Genomic DNA, 27,086 nt, shown 5'->3' with positions numbered 1-27,086 from the left:
TCTTCAACCCGAGCCTGAGGCCCCGGAGGGTTCCTGTACTGTGGAAGACGTCCTGCCTCGTCCCTGTGCTGAAGACGCCACGCCCCAGCGGCCTCAATGACTACAGACCGGTGGCATTGACCTCCCACATCATGAAGACCCTGGAGAGACTTGTTCTGGAGCTGCTCCGGCCTATGGCCAGGCCACACTTAGATCCCCTCCAGTTCGCCTACCAGCCCCGACTAGGAGTTGAGGATGCCATCGTCTTCCTGCTGAACCGTGTCTATGCCCACCTGGACAAGCCAGCAAGCACTGTGAGGGTCATGTTTTTTGACTTCTCCAGTGCGTTCAGCACCATCCGCCCTGCTCTGCTGGGGGAGAAGCTGACAGCGATGCAGGTGGATGCTTCCCTGGTGTCATGGATTCTTGATTACCTGACTGGCAGACCACAGTACGTGTGCCTGCAACACTGTGTGTCCGACAGAGTAATCAGTAGCACTGGAGCTCCACAGGGAACTGTCTTGTCTCCCTTTCTCTTCACCATTTACACCTCGGACTTCAACTACTGCACAAAGTCTTGTCATCTTCAGAAGTTTTCTGATGACTCTGCCGTAGTTGGATGCATCAGCAGGGAAGATGAGGCTGAGTACAGGGCTACGGTAGAAAACTTTGTCACATGGTTTGAGCAGAATTATCTGCAGCTTAATGTGAAAAAGACTGAGAAGCTGGTGGTAAACCTGAGGAGAGCTAAGGTACCAGTGACCCCTGTTTCCATCTAGGGGGTCAGTGTGGACATGGTGGAGGATTACAAGTACCTGGGGATACGAATTGACAATAAACTGGACTGGTCAAAGAACACTGAGGCTGTCTACAAGAAGGGTCAGAGCCGTCTCTATTTCCTGAGGAGACTGAGGTCCTTTAACATCTGCCAGACGAGGCTGAGGATGTTCTACGAGTCTGTGGTGGCCAGTGCTATCATGTTTGCTGTTGTGTGCTGGGGCAGCAGGCTGAGGGTAGCAGACACCAACAGAATCAACAATCTCATTCATAAGGCCAGTGATGTTGTGGGGATGGAACTGGACTCTCTGACGGTGGTGTCTGAAAAGAGGATGCTGTCCAAGTTGCATGCCATCTTGGACAATGTCTCCCATCCCCACTACATAATGTACTGGTTGGGCACAGGAGTACATTCAGCCAGAGACTCATTCCACCGAGATGCAACACAGAGCATCATAGGAAGTCATTCCTGCTTGTGGCTATCAAACTTTATAACTCCTCCCTTGGAGGGTCAGACACCCTGAGCCAATAGGCTGGTCCTGGACTTATTTCCTGGCATAATTTACATATTACTTTTTAATTATTTATGGTGCAACTGTAACGAAAACCAATTTCCCCCGGGATCAATAAAGTATGACTATGACTATGAATTAAAAATGTTTGGAACTTGCAGCATTGTACACATGCGACACCTTACTGCAGCCCATAATAACTTGGTGGTTTTGATGTTTTATTTTACTAGCATAAACTATTAGGGGGTATGATAACTGCTGTTAATACTAATACTCAAAGTATTCCTTATTTTCAGAAAAATAATCTTTCTATAGAAAGAGTCAAGATTATTGAAATTACATAGGCTTCATTTTCATACTTGTGATCTTTTACTATTTTGAATATAACATGTTTTTGAAAATATAATCACACCAAATTTTAAATTAAAGCATATGAATAGTAAATTACAAATCCAATGAAAGACCACAAGGCACATGAGTGATGATTATTGAAATTACATGGGCTACTTTCTTTGTGCTTGTGATCTTTTACTATTTTGAATATAACATGTTTTTGAAAATATAATCACACTAAATTTTAAATTAAAACATATGAATAGTAATATTACAAAACCATTGAAAGACCACAAAGCATATGTTGTGATTGTGGTTTCATTTTATATTTTAATTTCATGATGCCCATTCTTTGTTGAGTTTTTGTAATGACAATTGTTATTCTAGCTTTTCAGCGAGATTACTGCATTACATCATCTTAGCTCATCCCAGGAAACAAGAAAATCTTCTGAAGTGTTATGCTTTAGCTCTTCCACATCTGAAATGGCTGGCCATCAGTTTTATCCAGACAATGAAATAGTGAAGAATATCTACTCTACCAAAGAGAGACCTAAAGCATCAGAAGGTCTGAAAATTACTAGTACTCATGGAGCAAGGAATCTGTGGGAATCTGATAACATTTCCTTGGATGCACCACCTCAGAACTTAAGTTCAGTTTTCAAAGCCAGCACAGCTACCGTTTCACCAAGCTACTGGTTGAATAACTGCAAGCAGTCAGAAAGCAGGGAAATGTCAGTAAACCTGGTGAGTGAGGAAGTTGACCTACATCATTGTTTTGAAAATTTGCAAAATAATGATGAGGTAGAACACAGAAACAGTGCCAGCTCTAGGAACATTCTTCCACTTGCAAGCTCTCACCAGTTAGGTTCACTGAGCAATAAATTATTTGATCCACTGAGTCATTTAGTATCAGAGAATAACTCCGATCTTGTGGATACTGACATTTATTTTAAAAAGACTGATGTGCCTCCAGTGGATTGTATTTACATGGGTGGGCACACACAGACTGAAGAAAATAAGTTTGAGAAAAGTCTACAAGACACAGGCAATAATTCACAATATGGCTTCTTTTCTCGGCAAGATATGGGTGTTCTTCCCCATGGGTTGAATGGCAAGTCTAATAACTTTGTAACAACGCATAAGGAATTGACTGAGACATATCATCCAATGAACTCTAATTATGTTTTCCCATTCTCATCTAAAAAACATTTGGATGATACGTTTTACGCATTCAATGAACCTTTCTGTCACCAGAACAGAGCTAAAGGGACTAACCTTGAACAGTTGCCAAGTGGTAGACCTAAGTTTACAGATTATGACTCACTTAGTTTTAACAAACCTGACATTTGTAACAATGTTTATTTTCACCATAAAGCAAGTGATTTTTTCAATGATATTGTGGAAGAGCATACCTTCAATCAAGAATCTGTTAAAAGAAAAGGACAGAAAAGACAGTACATAGCAACAACTATGAATGAGTGGACAAGGTCTCTTTCTAATAGTATGGAAGAATCTTTTTCAGATACTGAAGCATTTTTTCCACATTCAGCAAGTTCACAAGGTAACTACTCATTTACTTTTATGCCATATGCTAACTTTGATGTACTCTTTAAAGCAAAATGTGATTATCTTTTTAAAAAAAAACATGACTTTTAATTTTCCTTTCATTTTTACCATGAACTGAAATTCCTAATTCTTTAAAGTTTTAGCCAAAACGAGAAAGCTTCATGGAGTATGGAAAACTCATGGAGTATGGAAAACCCCCTATTTCACAGCTCTAAGCATATTGGGCTGGTTGGTGGTGTCGTGGCGTCAGCACTGGACTTCAAGGCAGATAGTCCTGAGCTCAAACCCAGCCATGTCCAATCTGAGCAGCAGCAGTATCTGCGCGGAAGGAAAGCCTGGCATTCTACTGCCTTATCTTCCCATGAAAACCCTATGGACCCTGTAGTCCATAATAGGGTCCATATTATTATTCCATAATATCATGAAGAGCTGGACTTGATTTAATGACCAAACAGCAACAACAAGGCTAATGGGCCTAATACATAGTACAGTGTAGTTCAGGCCCTTTGGCCCTACTCCGTTCCCTCGTACACAGCCCTTAACCATCCATTTTTCTTATATCCATGTACCTACAGTATCTAAGAATTGTGTCTCTATTGTGTCAGTCTCTACCACCACTCCTGGACCTCCAGGCACACATCATTCTGTGGCTTCAAAGTTCAAAAACTAAAATTTATTATCAGTGTACATACATATCACTACATAGCAATCCTGGGATTCTTTTTCCTACAGGCATACTTAACAAATCTATAGAACAGTAACTGCAAACAGAATCAATGAACAACAAATTGTGCAAAATACAAATGTAAACAAATAGCAATAAATAATGAGTATGACATAAAAGAACATGAAATAACATGATGAAGAGTCCTTAAAGTGAGACCACCAGTTGTAGAAACACCAGAAATAGAATGAGTGTAGTTTTTGTTCAAAAGCCTGATGGTTGAGGGGTAGTGACTGTTCTTGAACCTAGTGGTGCAGGTCCTAAGGCACTTGTACCTTCTACCTGATGGCAGCAGCAAGAAAAGAGCATGGCTTAATACTTAATCTAAGAATTCTTTCTCAAGACATGCCTCCAAACAGAAAATTTGATATAGATAGGTCACCAGAAGTGGTCTCATGTATGAACCAATTATTAGACTCTGAATTCAGTCTTTGCAAATATTTTTATAGTTATTCTAAACAGTGCTGCAAGATCCAGTTGGAATTGTTCCATATTAAAATAAGTTCAGTACAGTATTTCAATATGTCATCTATCATTCTTCCAAATTTCCAAGCTATCCTTCTTTAACAAAGGCATATCAAAAAAATCACCCTTCAACAGGCCCACTGCAATGCTATCAAAGGCTTGGCTTACTCCCAGGATTGTCTGCATTGTTCTCAAGTAAGGTGGCTTTTAAAATTCATTTCAATAGCTTTCAACTGTTTTTGTGATGTGGCCTTAGACTTCACACCTGCTAAGTAATGATATTTTAGTTTCCATGGATAAGTGAGGAATGTTTATTCTTCATTAAATGTTTATATAAATGGAAAATAGATGATGGAGAGAGGAGGTCATCCATGGCCTATGCTCCACTAGGAGCTAAGGGTCCATGAAGAAGAATAAATGGAAAATTATTATATTGAATAATTCTGTTGAGTTAATGCTGGCTGCTTTTGACGTAGGGCAGATGATTACAATAAGTTCACAAACTATAATGTCCTACAACCAACTAATAGATTATAAATAGGTTGTGTTTAGTTGTTTTCATTAATAAAGGTATGAAAGCTTTGATATTTTTTTTAAAAATCAATTTTAGTCTGTACATGACTTGAAATCAAACAGTTAAACGAGCATGCAAACCTCAAATTGAACAGAAAAACAATGCCCTGTGTGTTACATGCTATCATTAATAGAATGAGCAAAAAAAGTCACAGAATAGGAGGCAATCCATTGTGCAAAGACTTAACAAGAATCATACAGCAAGATCTCTCCTTATATCCCTTAAATTTCACTTTATATTTAATGTAATTTAGGATGCATCCAACTAGCTTTAAATGTAAAAATGGTTCTACCTCAGACAGTGAGTTCCAGACCCTACCAACTAAAGGTTTAGCCCCCTAATAGTTTTATAATTCTCTTGTTCTTATATAATAAACAAGGATATTGGAGATTCTCTATTACAGGTATTATGTTTACAAATGCAGATCTGAAAATCCATCTTTGACAATGACAGTCTTTTTTATGAGTAGATTGAGAGTATGAATACAACTGGGGAATCATGAACTTATTAAAGATAGACAGACATAATAATGATTAAAAGCAAGGTGATGAGAAGTTTATTAACTGTATGTATGTCAAAGGAGATGAACATAAAATATAAGTGCTAAAAAGAAATTTGAAGTTAATCCATGGAAAGAACATGCGTTTTCACAGTAAAAATAAATGTTAATGAAGAAATTAATGGGTCTTAAGACAGATAAAATCTCCTGGTGATTTTGCTACAAGAGAATTAGGGCACTATAAATCAAAAAAAAATTGTACCAGCATTAGTTCTCACCGTAAGGAGCTTTGTTGTTCAGAAATCGGCAAAATAGAATTGAAAAATTGCTGATAGCTCTCCAGTGGTCAAGAAGAGTCAGAGGAAGAAATTAGAGAACAGGTCTGTTAGTAATGGGGAAATTAGTAGATTGTATCATTAAGAAAAGAATGGCTAAGTATTTGTGTAAATTTGAGCTGAACTAATAAAAGAATCCACGTGTCTAATTTAGTTAAATGTTTTGAAGAAGTCTATGATAAAGTAGACAAAAGAAGGGTGATTGGTGCTTTCTATGTGGCCTTTGATTAGGCTCCATTCAAAAGGTTTTTAGAATTTATTTTCTTGGGAAATGGGCATTACTGGCAAAGCCAACGTTTATTATTCATGCAACACACACAAAAATGCTGGTGGAACGCAGCATGCCGGGCAGCGTTTACATTTATTATTCATCCTTATTTCCATTGAAGAGTTAGTCATGAGTCACTGATAACTCCCCAGTTCTAGACTTCTCAGCCATGGGAAACACCTTCCCTAAATCCACTTCGTCAATCCTGTAAGAACTGAAAATTAAGTTACAAAATCAAATTCATTATCAATGACATGTCGTGAAATAATTGTTTTGTTGCAGCAGTACAGTGTAATATGTACATACAGTGGCATGCAAAGGTTTGGGCACCCCTGGTCAAAATTTCTGTTACTGTGAATAGCTAAGCGAGTAAAAGATGACCTGATTTCCAAAAGGCATAAAGTTAAAGATGACACATTTCTTTAATATTTTAAGCAAGATTACTTTTTTATTTCCATCTTTTACGGTTTCATAATAACAAAAAAGGAAAAGGGCCTAAAGCAAAGTTTGGGCACCCTGCACGGCAGTACTTAGTAACACCCCCTTTGGCAAGTATCACAGTTTGTAAACGCTTTCTGTAGCCAGCTAAGAGTCTTTCAATTTTTGTTTGGGGGATTTTCGCCCATTCTTCCTTGCAAAAGGCTTCTAGTTCTGTGAGATTCTTGGGCTGTCTTGCATGCACTGCTCTTTTGAGGTCTATCCACAGATCTTCGATGATGTTTAGGTCAGAGGACTGTGAGGGCCATGGCAACACCTTCAGCTTGCGCCTTTTGATGTAGTCCATTGTGGATTTTCAGGTGTGTTTACAATCATTATCCTGTTGTAGAAGCCATCCTCTTTTCATCTTCAGCTTTTTTTACAGATGGTGTGATGTTTGCTTCCAGAAATTGCTGGTATTTAATTGAATTCATTCTTCCCTCTACCAGTGAAATGTTCCCCGTGCCACTGGCTGCAACACAAGCCCAAAGCACGATCGATCCACCCCTGTGCTTAACAGTTGGAGAGGTGTTCTTTTCATGAAATTCTGCACCCTTTTTTCTCCAAACATACCTTTGCTCATTGCAGCCAAAAAGTTCTATTTTAACTTCATCAGTCTACAGGACTTGTTCCTAGCAATCCTACGAGCAGTTCTCTCAGAAAGTTTTCTTGGTCTTCCAGAAGTCAACTTGACCTCCACCTTTCCTGTTAACTGCCATTTCTTAATTACATTACGAACTGAGGAAACGGCTACCTGAAAACGATTTGCTATCTTCTTATAGCCTTCTCCTGCTTTGTGGGCATCATTTATTTTAATTTTCAGAGTGCTAGGCAGCTGCTTAGAGGAGCCCATGGCTGCTGATTGTTGGGACAAGGTCTGAGGAGTCAGGGTAATTATAAAGCTTTGAAATTTGTATCACTTGGCCTTTCCTAATGATGATTGTGAACAAGCCATAGCCTTAACAAGCTAATTAAGGTCTGAGACCTTGGATAAGTTATCTGAGAACTCAAATCTCTTGGGGTGCCCAAACTTTTGCAAGGTGCTCCTTTCCTTTTTTTCACTCTAAAATGGTACAAAACAAAAATAATACACTAATCTTGCTTAAAATGTTGAAAAGAATGTTTCATCTTTAACTTTCTGACTTTTGGAGATCAATTCATCTTCTACTCACTTAACTATTCACAGTAACAGAAATTTTGACCAGGGGTGCCTAAACTTTTGCATACCACTGTAAAATATGCTATAAATTACAATAAGAATATATAAGAATAGTGAGGTAATGTTCATAAGTTCAGTGATTGTTCATAAATTTAGCAAAGTGGAAGAAGCTATTCCTAAATTGTTAAGTGTCTTCAGGCTCCTGTACCTCCTCTCAGATGGTAATAATGAGAAGAGGGCATATCCTGGGTGGCATGTGTCCTTAATGATGGATGCCATCTTTTTGAGGCATTGCCTTTTGAAGCTGATGGGGAGGTTAAGGCCAGTGAAGGAGATGGCTGAGTTTACAGCCTTCTTCAGTTTTTTCTGATCCTGTGCAGTGGCTCCTCCATACCAGACAGTAATGCATCCAGTTAGAGTGCTCTGTATGGTACATCTGTAGACATTTGCTGAAGTCTTTGGTGATATATCAAATCTCCTCAAACTACTGATGAATTACAGCTCCTTTATGATTGCATCAATGTGTTATGCTCAGGCTAGCTCCTTAGAGATGTTGATACCCAGGAATTTGAACTGTTCAATTTCTACTGCTGGCCCCGCAGTGAGAATTGGTATATGTGTTCCTTCAACTTCCCCTTCCTGAAGTCCACAATCAATTCATTGGTCTTACTGACATTGAGTGTGAGGTTGTTGTTGTGATACCACTCAACCAGCTAATCTGTCTCGCTCTTCTACACCTCTTCATTGCCATTTGCAATTCTGCCACAGCGTTTGTGTCATCGGTGAATTTATAGACATTATTTGCACTGTGTCTAGCCACACAATTGTGTACAGAGAGTAGAGCAGTGGGCTAAGCATGCATCCTTGAGGTTCACCTGTGTTAACTGTCAGAAGGGAGGATATGTTATTTACTGTAGATCCACACTGACTGTGGTCTCCTGCTGAGGAAGCCAAGGATCCTGTTGCAGAGGAAATACAGAAGCCCAGGTTTTGAAGCGTGTTGGTTAGTACTGAGGAGGTGATTGTGTTGAATGGTGAGCTGTAATCAATAAGTAGCAGCCTAAAATTAGGTATTGTTGTTGTTCAAGTGGTCCAAAACTGAGATAGTCTCTCATTCTTACAAACTCCAAACAACACAGGCCTAATCTACTCAATCTACCCCGTTATGGCAAGCCCACCGTCATTGAAACCAGTCTGGTGAACAATTGCAATCTCTTGAGATCACGTATATCCTTTTTCAGGTAGGGAAGCCAAATCCAGGCACAAATCTCTACCAAGCCTCTTAATTCTTTTACTCAAATATTCTTTTAATGAAGGCCAATATACCATCCACTTTCCAGTTGCTTGCTTCATCTGCCTGTCTGCTTTTAGTGAATTGTAAACAAGGACAGCTGGGCCTTTTTACCATCAATGTGTCTGTATCTGTCACGGTTTAAAAATATTCTTGCTTTACTGTTCGGATGAGCTTACATTATTCCACATTATATTTCATTTGTCATGTTGTTGCCCACATACTTCGCTTGTCAATATCCTTCTCCCTGCTGAAAATCCAACCTGGTTCTGTGTTGTCAGCAAACTTGGCAAATTAGCAGAATTGCTGATATAGATCAAATTGCCTGGGCTGAAGTTCCCATGCCTGGGGTATTTTGTTAGTCACTGTTAGCTAAATTAACAGACCCATTTATTCTCACTCATTACTTTCTGTGTGTTACCCAATTCTCAGCCCATGTCTGTAGGTTAAATTGATGATGGAGTACTATTCAAGCAAGTTGTTTTGTCCTGTAACACATATAAAATGCTGGAGGAACTCAGTAGGTAAAGCAGCATCTGACCTGCTGAGTTCCTCCAGCATTTTGTATATGGTACTGTGGATTTCCAGCATCTGCAGAATCTCTTGTGTTCATGCTTTGTCCTGTAAGGTGCTGAGCTTCTTGAGTGTCATAGGAGTACACTCATCCAGAAAAGAAAGAAGTATTTTATCACACTTCTGTGCCTCATTGATGTTGGAAAAATATCAGGGTGTCAGGATGGATGTGAATTGCTCACCACAAGATACTCAGCCCTTCATCTACCTTTGTAGCCGCAATGTTTGCATTGGTTATCCAATATTTACTTTTGAAGACTTGGTAATAGTTAAACTGAAATAATAGTACATGAATTTAGAAATGTCTTTTGAATTTGGATTAGAGGTAAGAGACACAGAACAAACAAGCGTACAAGTGTAGGCTATAATGTTTGTTCAAGACTGAATTCTAATGTGACAAGCTGTGGAATCAACTGCAGCAAACCTCAGTAAAATATGTCAGAATAATTTTTAATTGGTAAGAAACTGGAAACTGCATTGGACCAAAGACTTATGGGCCACGACTCATATTATTCTGAAGTACTTAGAATTAAAGTTAATGTTCTTGACATTATGGTAGCATTTCACCATGTAGTACTGAGGAGGTATTATTGGGAAAACACGATTTACTTCATTCAAAGAAAGATGAATGTAGTTAGTGGGCAACAATCATTCCAGCCACAGGACACCGCAGTAAAAAATTCTTAGGACAGCAGTGTAGTTCTGATCATCTTCAGCTGCTACATCAGTTGCAAGGTGAGAATAGTTCAATGATTAATTCCGGTTGTAAATTCTCAGAAATTAAAGTAGCTGTGTCTGGGTCCAGCAAACCCTAAACAACATTAAGTTATGGCCTGATTATGATGAGGAAAGTTTATGCCACAGAATTACCAAGGAATGACCACCTCGATAAGCAAACTTAACAACATTCATGTGCAAAAAGACTGCACTGAAGCTGTCTACAAGATATTGATTTAAAGCAGTGAACCCAAAGGATAAGGCAGCTATGAATCGCATGACAGGTATGGAAGGAAAAGATTCACATGCATACTTAGAAATGTTACGTACAGCAGATAAGACTGATAAAGGTACATCATAAGGAACTTGTTTCAGTACAAGATATCACTTTAGCTATGCAACTCCTAGAAGCAAATGCAGATGGTTTCCTCAGATGATGAGAAGCACTTACAAGGAGTATATCAGTGTTTTTTAAGAAAACATTTAAGGCTGATTTTGAGAGGAGTATGAAGGCCCAATAAACATGCCTACCCAGTTATCCAGGTTGTTGTATGTATAGAAATCAAAGAACAAACTGATCATTTGTCTAGACTCGGGATTTTAATGGAATTTTGAAGAGGAGTTGCCATCCTATGAAAACAGTAGATAGTTTGCCAGATCTAAGTAAGATTCAACTTTTCATTGTGTTGGCTGCAAGGAACGAGTTGCAGCATGTGGAGCTTGATTAGGACAGCTCATATCTAAACTTTCTTTTCCACTACAGCATTCAATTGATACCACCAACTGCAGCTTTGTAAAATAGAAATATTATTGACCTATATTCATTGATATTAGGTCTAGTTCCAGGAAAACCCTATCCAATAACTCTTCACAGTGATGAGATCTGAAGACTGCAGTAGTTCACTAAGGCAGCTCACTAAATATTTTCAAGGGAGAATTAATTATAGCCAATAAATGCCAGCAGTTCTCATATCTGAAAATGATTTTTAAAACATCGAAGTCTAAATTTTTACCTGTTTATAGTTTCTACGAAGTACTGAGTTCTAAGCAAATTTGAAAAATAAAGTATAATTATAAATGAATTGTATATTAACAGAGATATAGAACAACAGTGTTTTATTGATCAGTTGAGCAAGAATCTCTTAAGCTTTGCCTCAGTTGATCAAATTCCTGTTCCTTAAAATGCACACATCATTGTCTTGAACATAGAGTAATGTAACTGTGACTATTGCTAAAATTTTATTAATTAAAGGTTTGTTAAGAATGAACAAGACTTCCATCTGAATATTTGAAGTCATAGAACCAGAGAATGATACAGCACAGAGAAAGGATATAGGGCCTACTGAGTCCTTATCAGGTTTGTGTAAGAGCAAAGAGTTCACCCCATCTCCTACTACTGTTCTGCAAATTCTTTAATCTCAAAAATTCTTTAATCTCAATACTCACGCAATTCCTTCCTTAGCGATGCTATTGAATCTATGTCGGCTATGATCTCTAGCAGAGCATCCTAGATTATTGTCACACATTGTGTAAAGGTGCTTCTCCTCATGTCACTTTTATTTTTTAGCGATTCACCTTCATTCCATACATCCACTTTCTTAAATCTTCCTGGGAACTGGAAACAGTTTTTCTCTAACTACTCTGCCTAATCATTCATGATTCATATACTTACGTTTGTAGATTAGATCCCCTAACAGCCCCTTTATTCCAAGGGAAACATTCCCAGTTCCTCCAGTTTATCCACATTTGAAAGTCCCTTAGGCTTTTTCAATAAATTTCTTCTGCATCATCTGTAAAGTGTGGCACCCAGAATTGTACATGCTATTCCAGATGTGGCCAAACTAATATTTTATAAAGCTCTGTCGTGATTCCTTTGGTCTTGTACTCTGCACAGTCCCTCTGTTCTATTTTATTTATTTAGAGATACAGCACGGAATAGACCCTCTGGCCCTCCGAGCTGCAGTATCCATCAGCCCCCGATTTAACCCTAACCTAGTCATGGGACAATTCACCAGTATGCCTTTGGACTATGGGAGAAAACTGGAGCACCCAGAGAAAGCCTATGCTTTCCTTGGGGAGGATGTATAGACTCCTTACAGTGTACGCCAGGATTGAACTGCAAACTATTAAACCTTAAGCTGTAATGGCATTGCCTTGCTACTGTTGCAAGCAACACACGTAAAAGTTGCTGGTGAACGCAGCATCTCGAGACCCGTCTTGGCCCAAAACGTTGACTATACCTCTTCCTAGAGATGCTGCCTGGCCTGCTGCGTTCACCAGCAACTTTATGTGTGTTGGTTGAAATTCCAGCATCTGACTGTCCTGTCCTCCCATTATCTATACTCACTGACACACGGTACAGGTAATATTCAGGAGTTACCATATTTGAGAATCTGCTTTTCAATCTCCTTCCTAACTCCTTAAAGCATCCCTGATGGATCTCATCTCTTCCTCTGCCTGTTTTGGTTAAAGATATGGACCGTAAATTCTGGCTGTTTACCCTTCTACCCCAGTGATATCCTTTACCACGACACCAGGGAAACAATATATCACCATCCTGGATTCATATATGCAACCATAGTAATGCCTATTGTCCCCTACCAATACAGTCCCTGAGAACTAGTGTTTAACAATTAGGTTTCAAACTCAGAGCTAGAGCTGTCAATCTCCTGTTTCTTCAATTTTTGATATTGCCAGACATATGGTACATGGTAATATCAAACTTATTAGTGGCTTTGAACGGTGATGTCTATACTATGCAAACACATATTTAAATTTCATACTTTGCATTTGAGAAACCACAACGCTGCCTTATGAAAATATTTCATAGCTCATTGTTTACAGCAGACAATGTTGCTCAAAGTCTGTGGTTAAGACACGTGTAATGTTGTTATTGGAAGCTTAGAATTTTAGAATTTTCTAAATTTTAGAATTTTTAGGGTAGAGTTTTCGGGCAGAATGTCCAATATTAACCACTAGCTGTATATTCAAGGAGTTTCATTGATATCCTCGCAGATAAATAGAATCATAACATCATAAGACCTAGGAGCAGAATTGGCCCATTTGGCCCATCGAGTCTGTCCGCAATTCCATCATGGCTGATTTATTATCCATCTCAACCCCATTCTTTGCCTTCTCCGATAACACTTGACACTCTGATTAATATAAAAAAAGACTATCAACCTCCGTCTTAACTATATTCAATAGTTTGCCTGCAATGCAGTCTGTAACAAAGAATTCCACAGATTCACCACCCTCTGACTAAAGAAATTTTACCTCATCTCTGTTCTAAATGGATGTTCCGCAATTCTGAGGCTGCATCTACTGGCCCTAGACTCTCCCCACGTTCTCTCCATATTCACTCTATCCTGTTTTTTCAATATTCAATAGGTTTCAATGAGATCCACCCCCTCGTTCTTCTAAACTCCAGTGAGTACAGACCCAGAGCCATCAAATGCTCTTCATATATTAATCCTTTCATTCTTGGCATCATTCTCGTGAACCTTCTCTGGACTGTCTGCAATGCCAGTACATCCTTTCTTAGATAAGAGACCCAAAACTGCTCACAATACACCAAGTGCAGTTGGAGCAATGCCCTAAAGCCTCAGCATTACATCCTCGCTTTTGTATTTAGTCCTCTCAAAGTGAATGCTAACATTGCATTTGCCTTCCTTACCACCAACTCAACTGCAAGTTAACCTTCAGAGAATCCTGCATGAGAGCACCAATGTCCCTCTAAACTTCTCATTTTTGTATTTTCTCCCCATTTACAAAATTGTCTATGCCTTTATTCCTTCTGCCAAAGTGCATGAACATACACTCCCTAGACTATATTCCATCTGCCACTTCTTTGCCCATTCCCCCAATCTAAGTCCTTCAGCAGACACCCTGCTTCCTCAGCACTACCTGCCCTTCCAACTTTCTTTGTATCATCTGCAAACATAGCCACAAAGCCATCAATTCCTTCATCTAAATCATTAATGTATAATGTGAAAAGAAACAGTCCCAACACCAACCCCTGGAGCACACCACTAACCGCTGGCAGCCAACCAGAAAAGACACCCTCTATTCCCACTCTTTGCCTTCTGCCAGTCAGCCAATCTTCAGTCCATTCTAAAACCTTTCCCATAACACCACTGGTTACTAACATGGTTAGAGCATTGGCTGATTGGTAGGAGGCAGCTAGTGAGAATAAAAGGATCCTTTTCTGGTTGGCTGCCAACGACTAGTGGTGTTCTGCAGTGGTCAGTGTTGGGACCACTTCTTTTTATGCTGTATATAAATGGCTTAGAATGATGGAGTAGATGGCTTTGTTGCCAAGTTTGCAGACGATACAAAGATTGGTGGAGGGGCAGAGAGTGTTGAAGAAACAGGTAAGATGCAGAAGGACTTAGACAGATTAGGAGAATGGGCAAGAAAGTGGCAAATGAAATACAATGTTGGAAAATGCATGGTCATGGTCATGCACTTTGGTAGTAGAAATAAACATGCGGACTATTTTCTAAAAGGGGAGGAAATCCAGGAATCTGAGATGCAGAGGGACTTGAGTGTCCTTGTGTAGAACACCCTGAAGGTTAACTTGCAGGTTGAGTCGGTGGTGAGGAAGGCAAATGCCATGTTAGTATTTATTTCAAGAGGTCTGGAATACAAGACCAAGGATGTGATGCTGAGGCTTTATAAGGCACTGGTGAGGTCTCACCTTGAGTATTATGAACAGTTTTGGGCCCCTCATCTTAAAAAAGATGTGCTGGCATTGGAGAGGATCCAGAGGAGGTTCACAAGGATGATTCCAGGAATGAAAAGGTTATCATACGAGGTATGTTTGATAGCTCTGGGTCTGTACTCACTGGAAATCGAAGGATCGGGGGGATCTAAGTGAAACCGTTCGAATGTTGAAAGGCTAGACAGAGTAGATGTGGTAAGGATGTTTCCCATGGTGGGGGAGTCTAGGACAAGAGGGCACAGCCTCAGGATAGAAGGGCGCCCTTTCAAAACAGAAATGCGGAGAAATTTCTTTAGCCAAAGGGTGATGAATTTGTGGAATTTGTTGCCACATGCAGCTGTGGAGGCCAGGTTTTTGGGTGTATTTAAGGCAGAGATTGATAGATTCTTGATTGGACATGGCATCAAAGGTTACGGGGAGAAGACCGGGAACTGGTATTGAGGAGGAGATAGAAAAAAGGATTAGCCATGATTGAATGGCAGAGCAGACTGGATGGGCCATTCTGCTCCCATGTCTTATGGTCTTATTTTGTTAAGTAGCCTCATGTGTGGCACCTTGTCAAAGGCCTTCTGAAATCAAAGTAAACAACATCTACTGACTCTCCTTTGCCTATTCTGCCTGTTATTTCCTCAAAGAATTCTAACAGATTTGTCAGGCAAGATTTCTCCTCAAAGAAACCATGCTGACCCTGGCCTTTTTATCATGTGCCTCGAAGTACCTCAAAACCTCATCCTTAATAACGGACTCCAGCATCTTCCCAACCACTTCAGTCTGCACTGGCTACCTAGTCCCTTCCCCTCTCCTGACAGTCATTCAAGGACTTGTCTCCTGCAACTTAGGGGCAACGACCTCCCTGTAACTCCTATCTATCACCTCTTCATTTTCGTGTGTGAGCCAAAGGTCATCGATCTACAGCTTCAGTTCTTTAACACAGTCTCTAAGGAGCTGCAGCTTGATGCACTTCATGCAGATGTAGTTATCGGGGAGACAGGAAATCCCTTAAATTTTCCACATCTCACACAAGGGACATACCACTACCTCTGGATCCATTCTCAGCGACCTAGCTATGTACTACCAGAAATCTTCTTACTCCCTTACCTACTTAGAACCTCGGCCTGTGCTTGCCCGAGCCTGTTGCTTAAACCTGTTGAGCCAAAGCCAGACCACGCTAACAAAGCTCACTCACACAATGGCTGCTCTGTTCACACCTCCTTTCTTTTTATTGGCCCCATGCTGATTGCCATCAGCAGAGAAAAAAGCTGAAATACACCCGAGCTCCTTTTAAACCTCACACTGCGTCACCAACGAATTACCCCTCGTGTTGATTGCCATTTCAGAAGTCATTGAATTGCTCTGTTTCTTCTTATTAAGTGGCAATAAGGACAGTTTTATTGGAAGTATAAAGAATCTTAAATATTTAAAGAGATTATATCTATTCACTCAACTATCTGTTCAAAACTGTTAGAAAATTTTGAAAACCATATCTGGAGTTCACCTATTATCAGTTGAGAAATTCAGCCCAGAATTCAAAGCTGGTGAAAAGCTTTGTCTAACAATGGGCACAGGGTTTGCTCCTAAATTATGCTGTTCTCTGTTCTAAGTTTGAAGTAAAAATAGCCAGTCAAGATCTAGACTTTTGAGAAATTGACTGTAAATATTAAAGGCATTCAAGATTACATAAAATAGAGACCTAGTCATAATGATAGAACAGCAGAATATTTATTTCCATGCACCAATCTTACTGGGAATGAAAAGCAATTTCCATTACAAAAGAAAAAACACAAATTTTATTCCGTACTTACATACTGTATAATTGTTAGTTTAGATTAGATTAGATTATGAGGACATGCAGTCCAATTTTATTGTCATTTAGTAATGCATGCATTAAGAAATGATACAATATTCCTCCGGTGTGATATCACAGAAACACAGGACAGATCAAGACTGAAAAACTTAACAAAAACCACATAATTATAACGTATAGTTACAACAGTGCAACAATACCATAACTTGATGAAGAACAGGCCATGGCACAGTAAAAAAGTTGAAAGTCTCTCAAAAGTCCCACATCTCACGCAGACGGGAGAAGGAAGAAAACTCTCCCTGCCATGCCTGACCACAGTCCAACTCTGAGTCGCCCGAAAACTTCGAGCTCTGATCAGCCCTCTGACCCCGAGTACTGAGCACCATCTCTATCCGAACGCTTCGACCTCAGCCTCGGTCGCCAGCAGCAGGCAAAGCTGGGGGTTTGGGGGCCTTCCCTCTGGAGATTCTCGATCGCACAGTAGCAGCGGCAGCGAACCAGGCATTTCAGAAGTTTTCTCCAGATGTTCCTCTGCACTTCTCACGTCTGTCTCCATTAAAATCAGGATTGTGCACGGCCCCTATTTAACAGATACGATATCATTTCACCGGAGAGCTGCGCGTGCTGCCATCTTCTCCTCCCACCTCTGCAAAATATTGATCTTCCTTAATCAAGTCCTATGCTATAAATGTTATGATGTCTATTATTCTATTTTTACAACTTGTTAGATTTAGGAATAGAAAATATTTGACACGTCATATTTTTAATAGCACATTGAAAAAATAAATAATTTTGAAGCAACCAAGATTAAAGACTTTTGGCAGTGTGGAGGATCAGTGAGATCTTGGGGTCCACGTCCATAGGCCACTCAAAGCTGCTGCGCAGGTTGACAGTGTTGTTAAGAAGGCGTATGGTGTGTTGGCCTTCATCAACCATGGGACTGAGTTCAAGAGCCGTGAGGTAATGACCTTAGTTAGACCCCATTTGGAATACTATGTTCAGTTCTGGTCACCTCTTTACAGGAAGGATGTGGATACTAAATAGAAAGTGCACAGGAGATTTACAAATGAACTCTCACAGAATTTATTTTTGTTTAGCGATACAGCGCAGAGTAGACCCTTCCGGCCCTTCGAGCCATGCTGCCCCAGAAACCCCACAACACTCCAATTAACCCTAAACTAATCACAGGACAATTTACAGTGACCAGTTAAACAACCTGGTATGTCTTTGGGCTGTGAGAAGAAACTAGAGCACCTGGGGAAACCCATGCATTTCACAGGGATGATGTACAGAAACTCTTCACAGAACAGTGCCGGAATGGAACTCCGAACTCTGCAACACCCCAAGCTGTTGAATGATAGAGAACAAAGTTAGATTGTTAATGTAAAATCAAACTTGGCTTTTTGACCAGGTAAGAGGGAACCCAAAGGTTTTTATACTTACAGTAAATGTAAGAGGGTAGCCAGGGAGAGGGCAAGAACACTAAGGAGGAAATTTATGCGTGGCATCAGAAGAAATGGGTGAGGTTCTAAATGTGACCTTTGGATTGAAGGAAATGGAGGCTAGTGACATCAAGGAGGTATATGCTGTTACAGTATTCAATGGCATATTGAAATGAAGGGGAAGATGTTGGGTCTTTAGAAAAGCATTGAGGTGGATAAGTGCCTTGGGCCTGATGGCATCTATCTCAACTTATTGAGAAAGGCAAGTATAAAATAAATGAAAAGACTTTTAGAAGTAAACGTGTAGGGTTGTATCTTGTCAACACAAGTAGATAAGATAGGGCATATACCATATTTGCTTTTATTGGCTGGGGCATTGAATACAAAAGTTGGAAGTTATGTTGCTGCTGTATAAAATTTTGATTAGGCCATACATAGGGAATTGTGTTTAGTTCTGTTCACACATTACAGGATGCATGTGGAGGCTTTGCAGGGGATGCAAAAGTTCACAAGAAGGCTGCTTGGATTAAAATGTGTTAGCTATAAGAAGTTGGACAAACTTGGAGAATTTCCTCTGACACATTGGGCTGAGAGATTATGCAATGCATACACGAGGCAGCTGTTCAGAACCTTTTTTCCTAGGTTGGCAGTGCTTTAAAGTGAGAGGAGGGAAGCTGAAAGGGGAAAAGGAGAATTGCAAAACAAGTTTTGTTTTTTCACAGGGTATAAAATGTCTGGAACAGCCTTCCAGAGGAGGTAGTGGAAGCAGGTATGAAAGTAACATTTAATGGGCATTTTGAGATGCACATAAACAGGCAAGGAATAAGGACCATCTTCAGTTAGATGGGATCAGTTTTAATTGACGTCATGGTTGGCACAGATACTTCGGGCTAAAGGGCCCATTCTTGTGTTGTATTCTATGTTCTAATTGCTGCAAGTGAATGAGGGGTGACTGGTATATTTAAAGTGTAGATTGGGTGTAAACTTTTTACTATGTAATAGATTAATATCAGTGCTGAAGTACAGAGTAAGCATTTATGTTTTGGTACCCTTTGGCATAATTTTCAGACCTGTTTTTTTGTTCCAATTATTAGAATTTAAATGCAGAATTTTACCAGAAGTGAAGAAAAGAAGACTTGCAATTGAAAAAGTTCCTGGAAGAACTGATGGGCAGACTCGCCTCAGATTCTTTTAGAACAATTTTTGAAAACTTCAGTTTTGATTCAATTAATTTAAATATGATGGTTATGCGATGTAAATTGAGAGTTAACCAACAAAATATATGCAAAAGTGTTTTATCAGTTAAAATATTAGATTAACTTTGAATGGTATGCTGAACCTTTTCATGATATTTATCATTTTTATTCATTGTATTGAACATTGTTGAAATTTTACAGTTGATATGTAAGCAAATGTCATATGAATTATAATCTTGCATGATTGTTTGGTACTACTTATTCCTTTCCTACCATTGTGAAGCTTTGCAAATTCCTTTAAACAGGTTGATGTTAGAGTTAAAAATACATGTGGACTAAGATGTTAACTGTCCTGTGCTATCTATCACCAGTGGGATCATCAGTTGATCTGCCACCTGTCTTCAGGAGTTTTGGCCCGCTTATGATCAAGACTCCCTCGAGGTGGTGGGCCAGCAGTGCTAAAGCATCACCTCCCACTGGTGAGCTTAGAAACTTGGTGTCTGCCTCTAACAGAGTTGTTGGTCACTTCCATCCAACAGATAGTCTGCTCTGCAGGTGTCTATGCAACTACTGAAGGATATGCAGATATGTATACACTGTCTGACTATCTGCCCCTCTGGACATACTTGGTCCACACCCATACTGATCCTTTTTCTGCTGCCTCAGCTACAGCCCTGCTGGTTGACTTGATCTCTCTTCTAGTGAAGCCAGGGTCATGCAGCCACTTCTGTAAAGTGAATGCAATAAACCCACGGCAGCCTACTTCCAATGGATAGCATGAGACCTTCCACCCTCTGATCTTAATTCTGCATGGAAAAATGCCATTCAGATCTCCTCCCTCATGACCAATTCCTTTTCCTTCACATAAATGAAGAATGTTCTGCAAAATTAAAATGAAGGACTTACACTGTAATTCACAATCATTATTCTCTTTAACAATCATAAGAAATAGACTGATTCCAGTGCAAACGATTATTTATTGTTATATGCTTCCCCAGCATTTCTCGGACTATCTATGCGTTGTTTTTCTTCCTTTCAGTTCTTGAACAGTATAGCTCCGTATCTGTATTTTGGTCACTGTGTTCTAAGGTAGTGTTTGAAAAATACTAATAAAACATTTGAATGAAGAATCCTTATCATTTTTGAGACTGCCACATGTTACTCACTAATTTGGGTTACTTAAAGAAGAACTTAATTTTTGCTAGGAGTTGAAATTCTAATTTTGTTTTAAAGGATCAAATATAGCATTTAAAAAAAAACGCTCTCAGCCAAAAGGAAATGCCTTAAACCACAGCATGTCAGCCAACTTCTGTGAAGAATGTGCGGTTAAGGTTGCAGGTGAATGACTTTTCATTTCAACTTGACAAACTGGCAGGACCTGTAACATTGAGCTTGCAGCATTTGACTGGTATCAGGACTGTAAAAGTGTGCAATGCTCATGACTTCAGAGGAGATAGTGATGCATTTTAACTACAAGAGGGTCACATTGGAAGGGAGGCAAACACATTATTACTGTATGTCTATGATCCAAACTCAAAACCAGACCAGAATGATTCAAGTTCCTCCTTCTGCCAGCTTGAGTGTCTGGCTTTGAGTACATAGACAACTTTACTGTAAACACTATCCACATTTAGGTAATATTATTCTGGATCAAATGCGGGTGAAGTCAAGCCCAACATCTGCACAGATGTATGCTACCAGAAGTCTTGGTGAAATGTTGAAGCTCCATCTCCATTTTATCTGTCTGTTTAAATTAGCACCAACATAGGGTGATAGTTTGGTGTGGTACTGCAGCAGGCTATGGTAACATTGTTCAGGTTATGGAGAGGACTTGGCTGCCTAATCTGGTGATTCAGTACAGTACACATGACACCATTTCAGAATCAGCAGGGTTCTGAAGCCCAAGTCAGAATTTGTTCTTTAAACATCACCAGAAAATGAACTAGCCATTGCTGTTTGAGATTTTACTACTTTCAAAATGGTTGCAGCAGTGATAACTGCACATCGGAACAATAATATCTTAAAGTGAGAAACCATTAAAGCAAGAAAAAGGTATGTAAAGTGTTATTTTTTATGTTAAACTATTAAGCATTCAAGTGAGGTTAGCACTCAGATCCGATGTGTCCATGGAAGCAACAACTTTCTTCTTTACAATTACACAAACAAAAAACTTTTACTTAAAACTTAGGACAGTAAAGCATAGGAATGAGCCTTTTCAACGTAAATTTATTATCAAAGTACATGTATGTCAGCATATACAATCCTGAGATTCATTTTCTTGTGGGCATTATTAATAAATCCAATAACCAAAATAGAACCAATGAAAGACGACTCCAACTGGGAGTACAACCAGCATGTAAAAGACAATAAACTGTGCAACTACAAAAAGAAAGATAGATAAATAAGCAATAGATAGCAAGAACATGAGGTGAAGTCCTTGAAAATGGGTCCATTGGTTGTGGGAACATTTCAGCAATGGGGCAAGTGAAATTGAGTGAAGTTATCCCCTTTGGATCAAGAGCCTGAAGATTGAGGGTTAGCAACGGTTCCTGAACCTGGTTCACAATGTCTGTGCTGATCACTACGCCAAATTAAACGAATCCGATCTGTCTGCACATCATCCATGTGAAAATTAGAACAAGGCAATTTTTTTTAAAGACTTACATATTTTACACTGTTTTAAATGACTAAAAAAAGAGATTAACCATGCTCAATGCAAATATCTTCCTAATATTCAGATAAGATGCAAAATAATTGTCAAAGCTGAGATCCTTTGGTTATGTAGTATGACTCATACAAGGAAGCAAGTGTGCTTTTGGGGGTGTTAAAACCTGACTCCACACAACTCAGTTTTGGAACTTTTTTTATGAAGTTAAATCGGTTGAATCAGTATTAATAATTAATGTTTTGCCACTTGTATATAAAGACATTCCTTATATTTAAAGGCCACATTCCACTGCACAGTTGTCATATTCCTGCATTCCAATGTATTCTTAACCTATTAGAGTAGATTTCAAACATGTGAATACAAATATTGCATAGATAGAACAAGGAAACATTTGGAGAAGATAACACACATCCCTATTTTTCTATGGTTTAATAGGAAAGAGAATTGTTTCAAATTTAGGTCAGCACAATCTAACATGGAACTGAAGATAGAAGATACTCTGGTCAGATAGCATCACTGGAGAGAAAAATAGTGCTAATATTTCAGGTGAACAATCTTGTATCAAAACACAAAACTACTGTTACGTACTGTGGTGTGAATGTTTCTTTTCCAACAGGACCAATCAATAATAAAAGGAAACATTTCTACAGATCCCATCATCTGTAAAAGACGGACCAGTAATGCAGATAGACAGAAGTGTAGGTGGGCTGATTAGTAAGTTTGCAGATCATGCAAAAATATTGATGAAGTAAGAAAAGTTTGTTAAAGTATTCAGTTAGAAATGCAGGCAGAGAAATGTCAGATGGTATTTAATGTAGACAATTGTGAGATATTGTACTTTGGGAGGTCAAATGTAAGAGGAAGACATACAGCATATAGTAGGACCCTTAGGAGCAGGGGTGTAGAAAGAGATCTTGGAGTCCAAACCCATAGCTCCCTGAAAGTGCCAACACAAGTGGATAAGGTAATAGAGGTGTGTGCCATACTTACCTTCACTGGTCAGGTTGTTGTGTTTAATAATCGGGAAGTCATGTTGCAACTATATAAAACTTCGATTTGGAGTAATGTGTGCAGTTCTGCATTCCAGGAAGTATGTGGAGACTTTGGAGAGGGTGCAATAAAGGTTCACTAATGGGGCCTAGGTTAGTGTTTGTAGCTCAAGGAGAGCTTTCAGCAGCACCCAATCAGAGAGGTGTAGTTCACTCAGGTTTACTGATTGAATAGTAAAAGCAGTGACTCCCAGCAGTTTGGAGCTTTGAGCAGTGCCCAATCAGCATCTGGGATTGACTGGCAAGAAGAAATTGAAATAATGCAGGGGTAAGCAGAGCAACCATCACTTGAGTGGATGGAGTTAGCAAGGGGTTTTTGAGGCTTTAGCTGTTCAAGGCTTCATTGAAGAAGAGGCTTCAGTCAGAGAAAGGGATAAGCTGTAGGTAGGGCTTCATTCCCCCCATCTCCCTGCCACCCACAATTTATTGTTCTTCCTATTTTTCATATTTGCACAGCTAAAACAGTAAAGATGCCAGCAGGGCAATAGAATGTTCCTCTTGCAGGATGTGGGAAGGCAAAGAGAAGACCTCCAGTGTCCCTGACACTACACCCACAAGAAGTGATCCTGCTGCAGCTTCTCACGCTCCATATTAAGGAGTAGGAGCTGGAACTGGATGAACTCCAGATCTTGCAAAAGGCTGAGCAGGTAATGGATAAGACATATAGGGAGGTAGTTACACTCAAGGTGCAGGACACAGAAAAATGAGTGACAGGAAGGGGAAAGTTTCTAAAGAGCCAGTGCTAAGTACCCCTGTGGCCATCCCCCTCAACAGCAGGTACAACACTTTGGATACTGTTGGGGGATACCTAGCAGAGGAAAGTCATAGCTGTCAACTCAGAAGAGAAGGGGTGGGGGGGGGGGAGATAGGGATAGAGATATGGTGATAGGGGATTTATTAGTTAGGAGAACAGAAAGGAGGTTCTGTGGACAAGAACGAAATTCACAGATTGTATGTTGCCTTCCAAGTGCCAGGCTCTAGGACTGAGTCCTCAGTTTTCTTAAGTAGGAGGGTGAACAGCCAGAGGCTGTGATCCATGTAGGTACCAATGACATAGGCAGGAAGAGCGATGGGTTCTGCATAGTGAGTTCAGGGAGTTAGGTGCTAAGTTAAAGGGCAGGACCTCCAGCGTTGTGATCTCAGGACTGCTACCCATGCCATATGCTAGTGAGGCCAGAACTAGGAAGATTATACAGTTCAACACAAAGCTAAGGCGGTGGTGTAGTAGGGAAGGCATAATTGGATCACTGGGTTCCTTTCCAGGGAAGATAGGACCTGAACAGAAGAGATGTTTGCACCTGAACTGGGGGCGGACTAATATCCTAGCAGGACGATTTGCAAGTGTTGCATGGTGGGGTTTAAACTAGAGTTGCAGGGGGATGGGAGCCAAAGTGCCAGCAGTTAGTGGAGAGGTTGTGGAGACAGATGTTCTTAAGACCTCAGACAAAATTAAGAATCAAAAGTTTGAGCATGGTGCCACGAATGTACTGAGCTGCATATTTCAATGAAGTAGTATCATAGGAAAGGCTCATGAGCTCAGGGCATGGATAAACACATGCACTTATGATATTGGAGCCCTTAGTGAGACTTGGTTACAGGAGGGGCAGGACTGGTAGCTCAGTATTCTGGGGTTCCATTGTCTTAGGTGCGACTGAGCAGGAGGGATTAAAGGAGGAGGGTGGGCGGTACTAGTCAGGGAAAATGTCACGACAGTGCTTAGGACAGGCTGGAGAACTCATGAGGCATTACAGAGGTATTAATGGGGCTATATTGCAGAGCACCCAACAGTCCAAGCGATTTAGAGCATCAAATTTACAGAGAGATCACAGCCCCATTGCAACAAACATGAGTTTATCATAGTCGTTGATTTCAACTTTCCACATATTGACTGGGACTCCCATACTGCAAAAGGACTAGATGGGATAGAGTTTATCAAGTGCATTCAGGAAAATTTGCTTGATCAGTACTGTATATAGAAGTCGCAGTGAGAGATACTTGATGTGCTGTTAGGGAATGAGACAGGACTGGTTACAAAAGTTTGTGTAGGGGAACACTTTGCATCTGGTGATGACAATGCCATTAGTTTCAAAGTAAATATGCAAAAAGATAAGTCTGACCTGCAGGTTGAGATTCTGAACTGGAGAAAGACCAATTTAGATGGTATCAGAAAGGAACTAGCAAGTGTGGATTAGGACAGGCTGTTTTCTGGCAAAGGTGTACTTGGTAAGTGGGAGGCCTTCAGAAGTGAAATTTTGTGAGATTACGAAGCTTGTATGTGCCTATCAGAATAAAGGTTTAGGAGACCTTGGTTTTCAAGAGATATTGAAGCCCTAGTTAAGATTTTAAAAAAGGAGGTACATAGCAGGTTTAGGCAGGTAGGAACAAATGGGGTAATTTTGGAGTTAAGAAATGCAAGAGAACACAAGAAAAAATCAGGAGGGCTAAAAAAAAAAGGCATGAAGTTGCCCTAGCAGACAAGATAAAGGATTCTACAGATAGGTTAAGAGCAAAAGGATTGCAAGGGACAAAACTGGTCCTCTGGAAAATCAAAATGGCAATCCATGTGTGAAGTCAAAACAGATGGGAGAGATCTCAAGTAAATTTTTTTTCATCTGTATTTATTCAGGAGCCTGACACAGACTATAGAAGTGGGGCAAAGTGGCATCAACTTCATGGATCCTGTACAGATTACAGAGAGGAGGTATTTACTGTCCTGAGGCAAATTAGGGTGGATAAATCCCCAGAGCCTGACAAGGTCCGACTCTCTGGGAGGGAAGTGCAGAAATTCCCGGTGCCCTAACAGAGATATTTAAATCAAATCAGTCTTAGTGACAGGGGATTGGAAGAGAGCCAATGTTCTTCCACTGTTCAAGAAGGGCTCAAAAAATACACCAGGAAATTATATGCAGTGAGCCTGACATCAGAAGGGGGAAAGTTATTGGATGGTATTCTGAGGGACCAAATATATAAGTATTTGGATAGACAGGGAATGATTAAAGATAGTCATCATGGCTTCATGCATGGTAGGTCATATCTAACAAATCTTATAAGAGTTTTTTCGAGGAAGTTATCAGGAAAGTTGATGAAGGCAAGGCAGTGGATGTTGTCTACATAGACTTTGGTAAGGCATTTGACAAGGTCTCGCATGGGAGGTTGGTCAAGAAGGTTGAGTCGCTCGGCATTCAAGATGAGTTTGTAAATTGGATTAGGCGTTGGCTTTGTTGGAGAAGCCAGAGAGTGGTGGTAGATGGTAGCCCCTTTGACTGGAGACCTGTGACTGATGGAGTGCTGCAGGGATTGGTGCTGTGTCCATTGGTGTTTGTCATCTATATCAATGAGCTGGATGATAACGTAGTTAACTGGATCAGCAAATTTGTGGTTGACACCAAGGAAAATTATCAGAGCTTGCAGCGGGATCGGGATCAGATGGAAAAATGCACTGAGAAGTGGCAGATGAAATTTCATGCAGACAAGAACAAAGTGTTGCACTTCAGTAGGACCAACCTGGATAGGTCTTACACAGTGAACTGTGTGACAGAACAAAGGGATCTGGGAATACAGGTCCACAATTCATTGAGAGTGGCTTCACATGTAGACAGGGATATTATAATCAAAGTCTTGAGTAAAGGAGATGTGACATTATGTTGAAGTTGTATAAGACGATGGTGAAGCCTTATTTGGAGTGCTGTGTGCCATTTTGGTGACCTACAGACAGGAAAGACGTAAATAAGTTTGCAAGAGTGCAGAGAAAATTTACAAAGATGTCAGGTCTGAAGGACCTGAGTTTTAAGGAAAGACTGAATAAGTTAGGACTTTATTCCTTGGAACACAGAAGATTGAGAGGAGTGTTGATAAAGGTACACAAAATTATGAGGGGTATAGACAGGGTAAATGCAAGCAGGCTTTTTCTGCTGAGATTGGGTGGGACTCTAGATGTCATGGGTTAAGGGTAAAA

At 40.0% G+C, this 27,086-nt stretch overlaps 1 protein-coding gene across 1 annotated transcript in view; it reads left to right on the top strand.

Moving 5' to 3' along the window:
* The window catches only part of LOC140197259 (protein shortage in chiasmata 1 ortholog), a 147,216-nt gene extending 127,603 nt beyond the window's left edge, over positions 1–19,613 (top strand). Inside the window, exons 24-25 of the mRNA XM_072257180.1 lie at positions 1,989–3,162; positions 19,313–19,613. Of these exons, the coding sequence (XP_072113281.1) occupies positions 1,989–3,162; positions 19,313–19,413 (1,275 nt within the window). The 3' untranslated portion in view covers positions 19,414–19,613. The remainder of the gene's footprint in view (positions 1–1,988; positions 3,163–19,312) is intronic.
* The last annotated feature ends 7,473 nt before the right edge of the window (positions 19,614–27,086 follow it).

Source organism: Mobula birostris, chromosome 5 (genome assembly GCF_030028105.1).
Source record: "Mobula birostris isolate sMobBir1 chromosome 5, sMobBir1.hap1, whole genome shotgun sequence".
Classification (NCBI taxonomy): Eukaryota; Metazoa; Chordata; class Chondrichthyes; order Myliobatiformes; family Myliobatidae; genus Mobula; species Mobula birostris.
This window is presented reverse-complemented; position numbering and strand designations above follow the sequence as displayed.